Source organism: Podarcis gaigeae (genome assembly GCF_964106915.1).
Source record: "Podarcis gaigeae genome assembly, chromosome: 2".
Lineage (NCBI taxonomy): Eukaryota > Metazoa > Chordata > Lepidosauria > Squamata > Lacertidae > Podarcis > Podarcis gaigeae.
This window is the reverse complement of record NC_139679.1, coordinates 124875789-124893129: the sequence shown is the minus strand read 5'-3', so window position 1 is coordinate 124893129 and position 17341 is coordinate 124875789. Positions and strand designations below refer to the sequence as shown.

The following is a 17341-nucleotide window of genomic DNA, read 5'->3' as shown; positions in this document are numbered from 1 at the left end:
GTGGCAAACTAAAAGTGAAAACGGTGTGGCGGGAGTTCATACAGTATTCTCTGGGCATGTGCAGAGTTTGCTGCTCTCTCTAGACAAGAGGCAGGGAAGCAGTGGCCAAAGAACCGCCCTGCAGGCTTGGTGTAAGCGCAGAAAAGGGGCCTTGCGGGCTGAGATGCAGGATCCCAGAGCCTCCAGTATGGGAAGAACTGTCCCCCAGCCCTGTATCATAGAGAGGAGAGAGATAGAGAGGCCTCCCATGCAACCCCTGGGAAAATCCTCAGTGCAGGTTCCCATCCGAGCACCGGCAGGGGCTGCTCTGCCCCATAGCTCTATGGGCTGGAGCCTCGGGAGGGGCTTTAGAAAGGGGGGGGCGTCGCTGGACTAACTCCTCCCGCCCTGCTCTTTCTCTTGCAGGAAAAGACATCGGAAGAGCGAGCAAGGGAGGCGGAGGGGCAGAAGAGAGGACAAAGGGGTAAAGATGCAGGGATGGGGAAGGGGGGGGTGAAATGGGGAGGGGGGAGGAAAGGACAAAGACCCCTCCATATCTCCCCACCTTCCCCAAAAGCGCCTTTACTGGGGCCCATCAGGAGGGTCTGGATCCATGCAATCCCGCAACGAAGTGGGGACCCAAGACCTGCAGGACTTGCATGCTCGATCTCCTTAGGAGCCCCTCCCCCACAAGAGATCACCCCCCCATAATAACACTATGGGACATGCAGAAAGGCGCTGCCGGGTTTCCGTGGCGCCTTCTCCTTGGAAGCATCCGCGCCACGCACATTTGGGGGCGCAGGGCGAGGGGTGAGCGGAGCCAAGGGGGGTTTCTGGGCGCAAGGGCGACGGAGGGAGGAGGGCGAAGGAAGTTTGGAGGCCGGGGGATCAATGGAAGCATATTTGGCGGGGGAGGGGGGATCCCTGTGGGGGGGGGAGAGGGAGAGACCCGTGGCCTTTGGGAAGAGATGTCTCCATCTTGGGCGCTGGGGGGGGGGGGAATCCCCGGAGGGGCTGCCTTGGCTTTTTCCTTCCCGGCAAGAAATCTGCCTTGGAGAGAGGGACAGGGAGGGATCCTTGAAAAAAGGGGGGGTCCCATTTCCCCACCCAGTTCACGACACGTTTTCAAGATGGAGGGTGAGGGAACAGCTGCAGTCGCCTGCGGTTCCTGCGCAATGTTTGCCATCTTGCCAAAGGTTGCAGGCAGCTTTACCTGCAGCAATTGTATGTTGATTGCCCTCTTAGAAGCCAAAGTCCAGCAACTGGAGGAACGTGTAGCTCTGCTTCTAAAGATGAATATTTTTGAATACTTTTAACAATCACATAGGACATCAATAACACTTCTGTTTTGTTTATTCCAGTTAGGACAGAATCTGATACACCAGTCTGACATCAGCTGCATTGAAAAATAAAATCGCGGAGACATGTCCTGGAGAAATTGAGAGGTCTGTACTTCCACTTTTCTGTGAGACTGTATCTTTGTGTGTTTCCTTTCAGCGTGTAGGAACATAGAAAGAGCACTTCCAGATCTGTAGGATATTAAGGAATTATGGTATTCTGCTCATAATTCACTGACTACTTGGGTCCAGTATCATTTCGCCAAACTGGCCTCTCCACAGAGTTCACACAAACAGCAGCATTCAGAGCGCAGGAAACCAAAGCACGAAGAAGAGCTATAAATCCACATGACATTCCAGACTTCAAGTAGAATGGCTTAGTACTGGCCAGTTACATCTGAATGGTTGCAGATAAGCCCAGAGTCCATAAACAGGCACCAGAGCCCTTGTTTATCCAAACAAAGTCTACGTCTATAAGCAATCCATTCAACCATTGTGAGTGTTCTCAGATGGTCAATTCATCTGAAGGCAGCCCTATTTAGGGAAGGTTTTGATGTTTGATTTTTTTTAAAATTATTATTATTATTATTATTATTATTATTATTATTATTATTATTATTATTATTAAATATTTTTAACATAAACTTTCCAAACAAAACATCCATCTTATCATCTCTTACACATCTTGGCTACTTTTAGCCAGTGACTTCCATCATTCCCTTCTAATGATTTCATCCTATCTCTCTTCTGTTTACATTTTGTCTCTTTACTACTGTTTATATAATCAAAATCTTAACATCCTATGTTTTAGCTCTTATTAACAATATTTCTTATCTCCATTTTTTCACAAGACTTCTTGGATTCTCCTGGTCATCTTAGCTAATTCTGTGTACTCCATCAATTGACTGAAACAAAAATAACATTTTTGGTAGCACATTCATTTTTATAACCGCTATCCTTCCCCAAAGTGACAATTTCATCCTTCCCCATACTTTCAAATCTCTCTTAATCTTATTCCATACCTGGTTGTGGTTGTCTTGATAGAAATTTATATTTTTTGGGGGGGGGGGTTAACAATATTCTTGCAACTGGCCCGCCATCTTTTTGTCCATATTTTAACAAACTTTTTATTTTTATTTATTTCTCTAAACTGATCAATTTTTTCTAGTACTTCCTTAGGAGTTGTTATTGGTTCATTTGTTATTACTAAGTCATCCATAAAGGCTTTTACTTTATATTCTTTCCTTCTGACTGATATTCCTTTAATTCCTTCTGCTAACCTTATATTATTCAGGAGAATTCCAGAACCGATATGAATAACAATGGTGATAGTGGACACCTTGTCTTGTCCCTTTTGTAATTTCAATATTTTCTGTTAACACATTATTTTCAATAATTTTTGCCTTTTGACTTGAATATATTGCTTTTAAACTTCTCATAAACAATTGACCCATTTCCATCCTTTCTAAGTTTTTAATCTTAAAATCCCACAAATATTATGGCTGCCTGATTTTCATTCCTGGCCGTCAAGTATTCAATAATATTCACAATATTCCTTATATTGTCCTTCATCTGGCGGCCAGGAAGAAAACCTTAATATTTGCAAATAGTTTATAATCACTGTTCAACAAAGAAATCGGCCTGTAGTTTTTAACCTGTCATAAGTCTGAGGCTGGTTTGGGTATCAGTGTAATATATGCTTCTTTCCAAGTCTCTGGTGTTTCTCCTTTTTTCAAAATATTGTTCATTACTTCCTCCAATGGTGCCAGTAGGGTCTAGCTGAAATTTTTATCATTATTTATTTATTTATTTATTACTTATTTACCCCACCCATCTGGCTGGGCTTCCTCAGGCACTCTGGGCGGCTTCCAACAAAATATTAAAATACGGTAATGCATCAAACATTAAAAGCTTCCCCAAACAGGGCTGCCTTCAGATGTCTTCTAAAAGTCTGGTAGTTGTTTTTCTCTTTGACATCTTGTGGGAGCGCGTTTGTCAGGATGGGTGCCACTACCGAGAAGGGCCTCTGCCTGGTTCCCTGTAACTTGGCTTCTCGCAGTGAGGCAACCGCCAGAAGGCCCTTGGTGCTGGACCTCAGTGTCCAGGTAGAACGATGGGGGTGGAGATGCTCCTTCAGGTATACTGGACTGAGGCTGTTTAGGGCTTTAAAGGTTACTTTGAATTGTGCTTGTAAACGTACTGGGAGCTAATGTAGGTCTTTCAAGACCGATTTTATGTGGTCTTGGCGGCCACTCCCAGTCACCAGTCTAGCTGCCACATTCTGGATTAGTTGTAGTTTCTGGGTCACCTTCAAAGGTAGCCCCACATAGAGCGCATTGCAGTACTCCAAGCGAGAGATAACCAGAGCATGGACTACTCTGGTGGAGCAGTCCGAGGGGAAGATAGGGTCTCAGGCTGCATACCAGATGGAGCTGGTAAACAGCAGAAATAGTACCTCGGGTTAAGAACTCTGCTTCAGGATAAGAACAGAAATCTTGCAGCAGCAGCGAGAGGCCCATTAGCTAAAGTGGTATCTCAGGTTAAGAACAGTGTCAGGTTAAGAAAGGACCTCAAGAACGAATTAAGTTCTTAACCCGAGGTACCACTGTATATTGTTTCTCCAACGGGTGTTTTAATCTCCACACATCAATCAAATTGCAGCTTTCTACCATAGAGAAGAAAGTTTTGGGTAGTTTACCTTCTTTCTATTCTATTCCCATTTCTCATTCTATCAATTTCCAACGAAATTACCCCATTCAGGTCCCCCATAATTATTTTTTGATCCACAAAGATTTGTCTCATTTCATATTTATTTTTTATATACACCACCCCTCTTTTTACTCCTGTCTGATGAAATAAATTCACTTCCTAATTTCTTTTTTACCAAAATTCTTCTATGTTTTCTTGCAACATGAGTCTCTCAAAAAAATATCTAAGTTCTTTTTAACTTTATTTCTTTTAGTTTTGTTATTCAAACCATTAACACTCCATGTCATAAGTGTTCATGCCGTTTTGTTTTTGCTACTATTTGTGAACTAGAGTCTTTTAAACTTATCCTTCCTCCTCCTCCTCCTCCTCCTCCTCCTCCTCCTCTTCTTCTAATTTATTATCTTCTACTTCTACTTCTTGGTCTATGGTATCTGTTCCTGCTGCTGCTGCTGCTGCCCCTTCTTCCTCTTTATCCAGTTCCCTGTACCTCTGGAGGAATTTTTTTACTTCATCTTTTTCAGTTTAACTTTTCCTTGTAGTAGAATGAGACTCCTTCCAGATACTCCCATTTAAAATCAATATTGTTTTTTCTCAGCACTTGTGTCAGAGGTTTATATCCATCACGTCATTTCAGTTGACAAAGTGGAATTTCCTTAAATATGATTATCATTGCTCTATCAATATAGAGCTTCTTTTCTCTTATTTTTTTAGCAAAATTAAATTTCTCATCTACTTATCTTTAAATATCATCAAACAATCTCCTGGAAACTTTTTCTTTTTTTGATTTAACTTTTATCCTAAATGCATTCAATACTGTATTGGCAAATTCATCTTTTCCAATTCCTTGCCATTGTGCAATTTCAATAATTAATTCTTCTAAAATATTCTGTCCTGCTGTTTCTGGGAGAGATCTGATTCTCAAATTTATCTCTCTTTGCTTCAATTCCTGCACCACAATTGCATCCCACAATTCCTCCTGTTCTTATTCAGCTCTGACACTGCACTTTTATTTTTCTCATCCTCGTTTTTTAAATTCCTTACTTTTCGTTGCATAGGTTTCAATCTTTCCTCTAAATTTTGTGTTCTCTTGCTCACATTTTTTATCTGGGCTTTCATCTCATTCACAGTTAAATCTAATTTTTTGTCCATCTGCTCCCATCTACTTTCCATATTTGTCTCACTTTGTTTAATATCTTTAATATCTTTCTTCAGTTCTGCAAACATTTTTGCAACATCTCCTTTCCCTTCCATTTCTTGCTTTGACCCTCTCCGGGTCTCTCCTGATGTTGCCCCTCCCCTCCTTTTTTCTGTGATGATGTCATTCTTAAAGTGTTATTTCCTCTTTCACCACTAGGTGGCCCTTTTGCCTCCAACCAGTTCTATATCAAATGTATATAGCTGAGAGGGGGACAAAGGGTAAATGCTGCAATAATCCAATAATTATTTGTACAAAAACAAAGAGAAAGCAGGAGAAAACGTCTTCCACCACTTCCACAGATTTTTCGCACTTTCCACTGTGTCCCCGTCCCAAGAAAAAGAAGAAATCAAAACCAAGTACCGTATTTTTTGCTCTATAACACTCACCTGACCATAACACACACGTAGTTTTTAGAGGAGGAAAACAAGAAAAAAATATTCTAAACGAAACAGTGGCCAGATTTTTGTGGTTCATGCTGTGGCCACAGACATGTGATCTGATGGTGAGTTTGGGGTAGCCCAATGCAAAAATCCTGAGGATCCATGTGGATCCATGCTTTGTAACCACTTTTTTGCGCCATTGCGGCCCCATGAAACAGTGGGTGAGTGTGATTTTTGGTGCAGGCTGTAGCCATGGTTATGCTATGTGATCTGATGGTGAATTTGGGGTGACGCAGTGCAAAAATCCTGAGAATCCATGTGGATCCGTGCTTTGTAACTACGCTTTAAGTGGGGAGGGAAGGAAAAGCACTCAAGGGACAAGGAGCATGCGTGGGGTTGTAGAGAAGGATGCTGCTAATAATGCAGGAGAGGCTCCTCTCCGGCTTTGCTCCTTTAGAACAAGCAGGCTCTGCATCTCTCCCTCCTCCCCGGCAAGGAAACCATGTTAGTAACCAAGAATCAAGAAGAATTGCGACCAACACTCTCCCCCAACAAGCGCAGTGAGGTCAAAACACACACACACAGGGAGAGAGAACTGGCCCTAAAGTCGCAGGGCGCTGGAAGTCGCAGGGGCGCAGGGAGAGTGAATGGGAAGCAGGAGGAGGAGAAGGAGCCCTCACACAGACACACAGAGTGTCAATCCTAAAGTTGCAGGGGCGCAGGGAGAGTGAACGGGAAGCAGGAGGAGGAGAAGGAGCCCTCACACAGACACACAGAGTGTAAATCCTAAAGTTGCAGGGGCGCAGGGAGAGTGAACGGGAAGCAGGAGGAGGAGAAGGAGCCATCACACACACACAGACACACAGAGTGTCAATTCTAAAGTTGCAGGGGCGCAGGGAGAGTGAATGGGAAGGAGGAGAAGGAGAAGGAGCCATCACACACACACAGACACACAGAGTGTCAATTCTAAAGTTGCAGGGGCACAGGGAGAGTGAACGGGAAGCAGGAGGAGGAGAAGGAGCCCTCATACAGACACACAGAGTGTCAATCCTAAAGTTGCAGGGGCGCAGGGAGAGTGAACGGGAAGCAGGAGGAGGAGAACGATAGCTCAAGCACACACACACACAGCCCCGACAGTGGCTAATCCAAAATCGGACAGCAAAAAACTGCAGGCAGGGACAGAGAGCACGGGGTTGTTTTAAAGCAGCCAACCCCGCTCTGCTTCTCTCCCTCCTCCCGGCTAGGCTGGCTGAGAAGCTTTGCTGCTACTTAGCAAGCTCAGTGGGGAGGAGAGAGGGACATAGAGCACGGGGTTGTTTAAAAGCAGCCGACCCCGCTCTGCTTCTCTCCCTCCTCCCCGGCTCCGCTAGCTGACAGGAGCCGCTTACACCCGCTTTGCTGTTTCAAAGCGAGCCACGGACTGCTCACGACTGCAGCAGATTCCCCCGCCATCTGTAGGCATTCGCTCCATAACACGCACAGACATTTCCCCTTACTTTCTAGGAGGAAAAATCTGCGTGTTATGGAGCGAAATTTACGGTACCAACAAAACAAAACAAAACAAATTCTTCCGCCTCTTGGTGGCTTAATCCAGTGTTTCCCAACCGGTGTTCCACGGCACACTAGTGTGCCGCCAGACGTTGCCTAGTGTGCCGTGGGAGGGAGGCGGGCGAGTCGGGCTAATCCTCCGGCCCCGCTCCCCCGGGGAACGTGCCCCGTCATCCGCTTCTGCCTTGCTCCCTGTGACAGGAATTCCCCAAACTGCATCAGCATCTGCCGCTTGCCCAGCAGCCCCGGCGCTGCCTTGCGCCCGGCGCCCCCGCCATCCTCGGCGCAGGGAGCGAGGGGCGCGCAGGCAGGCGCTGCCCGGCGGAGCGACGGCTGCTTCCAAGCGGCTGGCAGTGTCTGGGCATGACTGGCCTCCCGCCTGGTCCCGCGGCGGCTGCAGACGCGGCCGAAGCAGCGCAGGGAAGGAGATGCCCGGCCGCCCAGCCCCGCCCCGCACGCTCCCACTCTCTCTCGGCGGCCGGGGAGCGGGGCCAAAGCGGTCCCCCACCTGAGTGGCGGCTGCGTGAGCCAATAGGCGAGCTGGGGCAGAGGGGGAGGCGGGGCTCCGGAGAACAAAGGAGGGAGGGGGCACCCAGGAAAAGGGGGCGGGGCGGGAGGAGCGGGGAGCGCGGCGCTGCACCCGGGACGCCCCAGTTCCGCCGGGTTAGAAGCCGGCGGCCTACCTCTGCTGGCCGTGGAAGGCAGCCGGGTCTGGGTCGCGCCCCGAGAGTGGCGGGGTCCGCGCACAGCCTGCCCTCCAGGCTGGGAAGTGGCTCCTAGGCTCCGCCTGAAGCCACGCAGAGCCCGCAAGGCGCCCTCGGCGCAACTTGGCCGGGGCAAAAGGCGAAGCTCTGGAGGGAAAGGCGGCCGGATTCCCCTCCTCGGCGGGTCCGGTGGTCTCCCGCCTCCTCTGAGGAAGGGTCTCTTCTTCAGCTTTTCTGATCCTTCGTGGCCCCGTTGGGAGAAGCCGAAATAAATAATGGCCGTGCCATTAAAGTTCTCTCTTTTATAAAAGGAATCCTAATAGAATCGTAGAGTTGGAAGGGATCCCCAGGGCTATCCAGTACTGTACAACCCCTGCAGTGCAGGAATCTCAGCCATAGCATCCATGGCAGACAGACATCCCACCTCTGCTTAAAAACCTCCAAGAAGGGAAAAACCTCCCGAGGGAGACCATTCCCCTGTTGAACAGCCCTTACCAGCAGAAAGTTCTTTCCCATGTTTAGTCAAAATATTTATTGTAACGTGAATCCACTGGTTCGAGTCCTACCTTCTCTACCTTCTATGCTGTTACTATTTTTTTATTTTTTTTTACATAAGTAAAAAGTGACCTTTCCCCATCTGGCATGGTGGTGTGCCTCGAGATTTTTTTCATGAAACAAGTGTGCCTTTGCCCAAAAAAGGTTGGGAAACACTGGCTTAATCCAACTTCCACTGCATTATATTCCAGGAGAAAGGAAAAGAGGAAGGTATTCACTACAATTATAATGTCTTAACAATTAAAAAGGTGAAGTTAAAAGAGAGAGAGAAAATAAATCCATCATGCTCATTAACCAAAAGGGGGAGGGTGTCCCCAAGTCTCTTCCTGTAAGTATCTCCTCAAATTTCTTACAGTACCAGACTTTAGCAGTCTTTTTATATTTGTCTCTGCAGGTCTGGTATTTTAACTCGCAAAAATAGCTCCATAAACATATTTTTTACAAATTGCGCAGTTTAAATTAAAATTGAAAGTAAAAGCCGGAAGCTCCTTCTCCAGCGGGCTCCTTCAACTCCCAAAGGGTTTCAAATAAGTTTATTTTCTAGGGATTTCCACCTCCCTTTCAGTAAACCAAACCTTCAGAACTAAAAAAGTATATTTATTATTTTTATTCGCTGTAGGAGATTAGAATCTTACTCCGTTTTGCAGGTAATTCATGCAGTGTAAATCAATCACAGTCGGGGCTGGCCTCCTTTTTTATCCCTTCTATCTTCTGAATCTTTCTCAATTAGAATTTCCCAACATTTTGCCAGATTCAGGTTTCTTTTTGTTCGAAAATCAGCCACTGTGCTGGATAGACTCAGGGCTTCACTCCTCCGAGTAGTTGATGGCGTCCCGCGCTGGCGTCTTGATCTCACTGCACTTTCTGCTCTCCAAGGGGAGCGTTTTCAGCGCCGGAGAGACATCCTTATGGTGCTGGTGGCCTCAAAATAATCCTTTTGAGGGTTTGGGGGGGGCTGTGGCACCCTTGCAGACTCTCCCTTTGTTTCGCAAAGAGCTGAACTCTCCCCTAAGGGCTGAGTCCCATCTCTTCTCAGCTCTGTGGACCAACTGGAAGTCGATGTTTGATGTTTTAGCGTGTCTTTAATATTCTGTTGGGAGCTGCCCAGAGGGTTGGAAAACCCAGCCTTATGGATGGGGTTTGAATGATGATATATTATATTAATTAATTAAGGTGAAACATATCTTTATTCCTCTAATTTATCAGTATCAGTCTTTTGGCCACATTTAGGAAATGCATAATCCACTTTTGTAATCCAATTGACAGCTTACATGCAATTGGTATATTATTCCAAAGGATATTTTCCTCTGAAAGTCTTCCCATTAGAATTCAGCTTTTTCAGTGTCACACATATTTGCTTAACTACCCACCCCAAAGGAGAAAGAAAAGTGAGAGTCCTGGACAGATAATTTCCACAAGGATAGTTATATATCACAAGACGGGCATGAGATCAGGTGGTCCATTCCCTGGCCATACTTCCTCAGGGAGACATAGAGAAGAGAGGAGAGAATCTAGGAGATGCTTTTAAATAAAAAAGACGGTGGTGTTAATTAGGCTCACTTTGTGTTAAGTTCCTTTTCCCTCTTCCGTTAAACCCTAAAATGGTTTTCTTTCCCCCAAAGGAGAAGGCGATCCAAATTCTGAGGAGACACCTTCAATTTCATTGAGAATAATGAAGACAAAGTTAAAATGTGCATAATGTTCTTCTGTCTGTGTGCACACTGAGTTTACAATAATGAACTCAACAGAAGAGAAACCATCTAAAGCTATGCAGTGCAAAAAGAGCTTGAACTGGAGTAAAACTCATAGGAAACATCAACAAATGCCCAAGGGAGAGAAACCAATTAAATGTATAGAGTGTGGAAAGAGCTTCAGTCAGTGTGGAGCACTTAGAATCCATCAAAGAATTCACACAAAGGAAAAACCATTTAAATGTATTGAGTGTGGAAAGAGCTTCAGACAAAGTGGGGACCTTAGAACACATCAGCGAATTCACACGGGAGAGAAACCATTTAAATGCATGGAATGTAGAAAGAGCTTTCGTCGTAGGGACGCCCTTACAATACATCAGCGAACTCACACCGGAGAGAAACCATTTAAATGTGTTGAGTGTGGAAAGAGCTTCAGTCAAAGTGGACAGCTTAGAGCACATCAGCGAATTCACACGGGAGAGAAACCATTTAAATGTGTTGAGTGTGGAAAGAGCTTCAGTCAAAGTGGGGACCTTAGAACACACCAGCGAATTCACACGGGAGAGAAACCATTTAAATGCATGGAATGTGGAAAGAGCTTTGGTCGTAGGGACGCCCTTACAATACATCAGCAAACTCACACAGGGATGAAACTGTTTAAGTGTCTGGAATGTGGAAAGAACTTCAGTCAAAGTGGAAACCTTAGTACACATCAGAAAACTCACACGGGGGAGAAACCATTTAAATGTATGGAATGTGGGAAGAGCTTCAGTCAAAGTGGACACCTTAGTAAACATCAGAAAACACACACAGGGGAGAAACCATTTAAATGTATGGAATGTGGGAAGAGCTTCAGTCAAAGTGCATACCTCAGAACACATCAGAAAACTCACACAGGGGAGAAACCATATAAATGTATGGAGTGTGGAAAGAGCTTCAGTCAAAGTGTACTCAGACTGCACCAAAGAACTCACACAGGGGAGAACCCATATAACTGTAAAGAGTGTGGAAAGAGCTTCAGTCATATTGGAAATTATAAAAGCCACCAAAGAACACACACAGGGGAGAAACCATTTAAATGTATGGAGTGTGGAAAGAGTTTTCGTCATAGTGGAACCTTTAGAATACATCAGCGAACTCACACAGGGGAGAAACCATATAAATGTATGGAGTGTGGAAAGAGCTTCACTTCAACCAAAAACCTTAGACTGCACCAAAGAACTCACACAGGGGAGAACCCATATAAGTGTATAGACTGTGGAAAGAGCTTCAGTCAAAGTGGAAGTTATAAAAGCCACCAAAGAACTCACACAGGGGAGAAACCATTTAAATGTATGGAGTGTGGAAAGAGCTTCGGTAATGGTGGAACCCTTAGAAGCCATCTACAGACTCACACAAAGGAGAAACCATTTAAATGTATGGAATGTGGAAAAAGCTTCAGTCAAAGTGGAAACCTTAAGATACATCAGCGAACTCACACCAGAAAATAGCCATTTAATTGTAAGGAGTGTGGAAAGAGACTCGGTCAAAGCGGACATTTTAAAGACACCAGAGAACATTCACAGCAGGGGGGAAAGCATTTAAATGTGAGGATTGTGTGTGCAAAGAGCTTTACTGATAGTGAGAAATCATTTAAATATATGGAATATGGAAAGAGCTTCAGTCAGTGTGGAAGGAGCTTCAGTTGGAGTGCAGATCTTAATATACATCAACCGTTAGATGCATAGAGTACATGCGAAGTTCTGGTGTCTGCATGTAAATTTGTACCCATGTATTCAAGTAATGAAGGTGATGTCTCACAATAGTAAATGCAATATCATATGTCATGAACTGTTTACAGAGAGCGTGAACCTGCAATGCTGGTGGTCAATGTTGATGCTCTTTGAGTCGGCTGAAGTTCAGTTTTGGGAGAGAGAGTTGGAAATGTTGGTGTTTCGGAATTGCTAATAGAGCATTGTTTAAATTACAGGGTGAAAGTTGTGATGCTTTGGAAGCAGGGTTCGTTATATTAGTAGTATACGAACAACCGTATAACACCTATTGTTGTAATTATACTAAATGAGCAAATAAGATGCAGAGTGGGGCCATCTTCTTATGTGCATAAACCCCTTCTGTAGTTTTTATAACAGATACACTAACTGTGTTACAACCCTTCCTCTTACTTGGTTCTCTGAAGGGCACAATGTTCAGATAAAACATTATTTCCACTGGCAGCAGGAATAGAGGAATGAAGAAAGCAGGGTACCTGGGGTGTCCAGACGGGGTGTGAAAGAGACTCCCTCCCCCGCTCCTCTAGATGAATAAAAGCAACTGGGGGAAGAGAAGGTGGTGGAGAGAAAGAAACATGGCCTTGGGTGGGTGATTCTGTTTGGGGTGCTGTCAATAACTTCTCCAGAGGGGCTCTGGGGCATCCTTTGCTCCTCTCTCCTTCCCAAGGGTCTGTGGCTCCTCCAAGTCCTCCTAGAGAAGGATCCATTAATACGGCTTGGAGGGAAAGAGTGTTCTAGACCAGCTGCTGCAGCCTTGTTTCTCTTTGGGTGGCCTGACCCTTCTGTTGCTGCCCCCACGTTTTGCAACCTCTCAAGTCGAGACTGAACTGGTGTTTCTGTTGTAAAATTAGTTAACCCATTTAGCATACGATAGAATTTGTATAACTTAACAGTGAATGAAACATATGTACCTTTGTTATACCTTCATCTTACTTTCTCTGATGGAAACTATGTCTCAGTGCTCTAATAATTTCTAGGCTACGTGGACTTCTCAACCCCGACTTCCACCCGCTTATCTTTCAAACTATTGTTTAAAATGTTTAGAAATAGAAAATTTATGTGACCGACTCTTCTTCCCTTGAGTCTTCTTCCCAGGCGTTGGGAGCTATTGGAATGGTAAGCTAAGGACTTTCTAAAGGGAGATGGTTGTGAGGGAGACGGACAATAAATAAATGAAATGTAAATCCTAAGACAGCAAGACACCAGGAGACCCAAAATAATGGACAGAAGAACAGTTTTAGCTCCCTGACCTGTGACTTTCCCTTACATGTATAACTTCTATGAGCTAATGCCTGTTCCTTTCTCAAAAAACGCTCTCAAAATTGTACTAAATTGAACCTCTGGTTTTGAGTCACTGGAGCTTTTGCAATAACTTATCTCTCAATAAACTGGGTCCCTTCCGGACGTTGAATTTTCCTATCTCTTGGCTGTGTTTTTCTTTGAGGTGTTATTCCTTTCCCTGGCCATGGGCCATTGAGGGGTGGTTTGGAAGGAAATTCTTACCCCGTATCTTAAAGCCTGTAATAAACTATTTCAAAATGAACAAGGGAGTGTCAGATTTCCCTCACTCTCTTTCCATCCTAGGAAAGGCCTTGTCTGAAGTGGTTCCTGGTTCCTGAATTTCCTTTCACAAGGAGCCCAAAACTCTTCCTCTCACAGGCAAACTTCTGGTTATCCCACCTCTGCTCTTATAACTGCCCTATCGTGAATCCAAAGATGATGTAGATACATGGAGATTCCAGGTTCCTGAAGTTTTCCTTACAAAGTATTAACCTTTAGGAGGTCTGGTGGTTGTGATCAGGGACAGAAATTTCCTACAACTGACCTGTACTGGTTGTTGTCAGGCAGAAGTGTGACGGGCGGCAGAGCTGGACCAGAGTCTGGTCATTCAGGCCCCCAGAAATTCCACCAGAGGGATGGAACCTCTCTCTGATTGGCCAACAGCACTTTTGGAGGGAAAATAAAAGGAGTCCTTTCTGAGGGAGAGAGTTAGATAGTGTTTGATATGAGAGAAGATGAAGAGGGATTGTTTTGAGGTGGGAGTTGGGGAGGATAGGATTTGCCTGAGGGAGAACTGGTTCTGGTTTGAGTTGAACACCCTCCCTGAGAGAGGAAAGACCCTCCCAGCCTGGAGAGGGAGACCCAGTTGGGGGTCTGGGGAAGGTTTACAAACAGGGGTGTCCTGGGATGGCTGACTCTTGAGGCAGGAGAAGCAGATCCTTGGGGATTCAGGCTTCCCTGGGTCTCTTTCCAGTCCGGAAGTGACAGTTCTTCTAGGGAGAAAGGACCCCCAAGCCAGTCACAAGGGGGGAGGGGATCCCCTGGGTCTGTCATGCCATTTTGGAATTACCTCAGGAGTGGAGTTGCTTAGTGAGGGAAAGTGCCCCTCGCTCATGAACCAGGGCATTGATGGCGGAAGGAAGATGTGTTGTATTATTTAACTGAACCACCTGTCCTAACTAAGTAACAGAAACTGACATATAACAACTTTTTTTTTTTTTAAGTGAAGAGAGTTTAAGAGAAGCGGTGACTGTAATCCTGTGTTTAAGGCTGAAACATCTTATAGTTTAAGTAAATAAGTTGACTTCTACCCGGGAGAACACATTTCCTGACCCACATTCTTTCAAAAGCTTCTTTTTATTAATAAAACTCTGTTTTTTGTTCAATATTCACTCACTACAAGATAAACACTGGTAAATTGTATAGATTTTTGTAGTTTGCATACAGTGAGATGTGTGCACTTTATTTAATGGGGGCATAACCGCAGTTTTGAAAATCCTCCATACAATTCCAGTTTCAGTTGCCTCAAATGAAAGGAGCTTTAGCAAACTAAAACTGGTATCTCTGTGGTGGGATTTAATCCAGTAGAATCTGGTCAGGTGTCTGGGTGGCTGTGAGACCTGCAAGGCCCCTGGGGAGAGAGGGTGTTTGCTAGACCAGATGCTGTAGCCTTTTTTCCCTTGGGGGAGCTGCCCCCACATCTTGCAACCTCCCAAGTCGGGACTGAAGAGGTTTATCTCTTATAAAATTAGTTAACCCATTTAGCATACGAGACAATTTATTCAATGCTAAATTTTACAAATTTATGTATTTTTGTAATACCTGAATATACCCTATGTAGTAGTAGTAACAACAACAACAACAACACCCTGCTCATCTGGCAGGGTCTCCCCAGCCACTCTGGGCGGCTTACAGCATATATAAAAACACAGGGGGGAAAAATCTAACATTAAAAACTTCCCTGAACAGGGCTGCCTTCAGATGTTTTCTAAAAGTCTGGTAGTTGTTTATTTCCTTGGGAGGTCATTCCACAGGGATGGCCTTCCCTGGTTCCCTGTAACATCACTTCTTGCAGTGAGGGAACCCCCAGAAGGCCCTCGGAGGAGGACTTCCATGTCCAGGCTGGATGATGGGGGGTGGAGATGCTCCTTCAGGTCTACAGGGCTCAGGCCGTTTCGGGCTTTAAAGGTCAGCACCAACATTTTGCATTGTGCTCGATAATCCCACAAGGCTCCCCACGCTGCGGATAGCAGCCTGCTTCCCGGAGCGTCGGGCGCCCTGAAAGCAGAGCGCCCGGCGCTTCGGGAACACATCCGCAGCATGGGGAGCCTTGCAGGAGTTCCCTGCAGGGCTCCCCATGCTGCAGATAGCAGCCTGCTGCCTGGCGGGTGGGGCGCCCTGAAGCAGAGCACCCCTCGCGCCAGGCAGACATCCGCAGCGTGGGGAGCCTTGCAGGAGTTCCCCACAGGGCTCCCCACACTGCGGATAGCAGCCTGCTGCCCGGCGGGTGGGGCGCCCTGAAGCAGAGCGCTCCGCGCGCCAGGCAGACATCAGCCAGCCTCACAAGCTCGGGGGACAGCAGGGAGGCGCAGCGCCACTATCCCGCTGTTCCTCGACCTGGTTCGGTTTCCCTGACCTGCTTTTGGGGCGGAAATAAAGGGGGGGAAATTTCCTTTATTTCCCCCCAAAAAAACTAGGTGCGTCCTATGGTCCGGTGTGTCCAATCGTGCGAAAAATACAGTACTTCTTTTAGGACCAGTGTTATGTGGTCCCAGCAGCCGCTCCCAATAACTAGTCTAGCTGCTGCATTCTGGATTAGTTGTAGTTTCCATGTCACCTTTAAAGGTAGCCCCACATATGAATGCTCTAATAATTTCTGTGCTATGTGGACTTCTCAACCTGACTCCCACCCTGTTATTTTTCTTAGTGCTGATCGTGTAGTTTAGGAATAGAATGTTTCTTTGGCAGGCTTTTCTTACCTTGGGTATTTTTATACCATCTGTTCCACATCTCTATAGTTCATTGTGTGAAAGGCTTAGATATAGACTTCCATATTGACCTGTTTGGGGTCAAAAACAGGATCACAGCTTGTGAGAGAGAAGGGGGAACTCGTGCCTCCAGCGTGACCCAAGATGTTACTGCATTTGCTGAAAGCATGGGAATGATTTGCCATAACTGAAAGGTGTCAAAATATGTTGATAAATGAGGGACTCACCATTTTCTCAAGCTGGATTTATAATACAACAATGAAGAGGATAATCTGGGCTGTTTAGAACAAAAAATAAACCTGTTAAGGCATTGCGAGGAGGTCAGAGTGGCTGGGGAAACCCAGCCAGATGGGCGGGGTATAAGTAATAAATTATTATTATTATAACGTGAAACTGAAAGAGGAAGGACCTGAAAGTGAATCAAGATTGTGGGCAGGGCTACAATGGACACCCTCCCAAGAATGGAAAAATCCAAAAACCGGCAAATTCCCACTCTCCAAATACTGATGGAGTAAGATGTCCAAAAAACAGACACCCCCATCTCCTTGTATGAGCAGAGTAGCGGAAGCAAAGCAAAGAGCAATTACCGTATTTTTTGCTCTATAAGACTCACTTTTTCCCTCCTAAAAAGTAAGGGAAAATGTGTGTGCGTCTTATGGAGCGAATGCAGGCTGCGCAGCTATCCCAGAAGCCAGAACAGCAAGAGGGATTGCTGCTTTCACTGCACAGCGATCCCTCTTGCTGTTCTGGCTTCTGAGATTCAGAATATTTTTTTTCTTGTTTTCTTCCTCCAAAAACTAGGTGTGTCTTGTGGTCTGGTGCGTCTTATAACACACAAAGAGGCAGCAGAAGTTTCTTCAGTAGCAATTTGCTGAGGTTCAAAATCCACACAGTTCATGCTGAAATTCAGCAGCTACATAACTTAGCTCCTGAGAGCGCATCCAGTTGCAACCGGTAAAAAACACACCACACAGTATGAAATAATTACAAAATGAAATGTAAAGTGCAGTAAAAAAGGTAGAAATAACAGATCTACCCAGTACAGAGTAGATATACTGTAGGCTGTCCCCAGAGTAAATAACCTTGAAATTCAGATAACACACAGCCTGTAAACACCAGCTGTGCTTTGAGAATCTTAGAAGCAACTTGAAAGACCCATAATGTTCTAGAAAATTCTGGTAGATTCTGCACCCATAAAACGCA

General features: G+C 45.4%; 2 protein-coding genes across 8 annotated transcripts in view; one reads left to right on the top strand and one right to left on the bottom strand.

The window, feature by feature from the left end:
- LOC310837690 (uncharacterized protein) overlaps nucleotides 1-13285 on the top strand; it is a 53000-nt gene extending 39715 nt beyond the window's left edge. For 3 of the 7 annotated variants that reach the window (XM_083724670.1, XM_083724671.1, XM_083724669.1), the window contains 2 exons: nucleotides 1341-1424; nucleotides 10033-13285. In XM_083724670.1, the coding sequence (XP_083580796.1) occupies nucleotides 10146-11591 (1446 nt within the window). In that variant the 5' untranslated portion in view covers nucleotides 1341-1424; nucleotides 10033-10145 and the 3' untranslated portion in view covers nucleotides 11592-13285. Of the gene's footprint in view, nucleotides 1-405; nucleotides 464-1340; nucleotides 1425-10032 lie in introns of all 7 variants that reach the window. The other 4 variants (XM_083724674.1, XM_083724673.1, XM_083724672.1 and 1 more) reach the window with 2 other exon arrangements.
- The window catches only part of LOC310837460 (uncharacterized protein), a 187045-nt gene that overhangs the window by 72515 nt on the left and 97189 nt on the right, over nucleotides 1-17341 (bottom strand). The window lies entirely within an intron of this gene.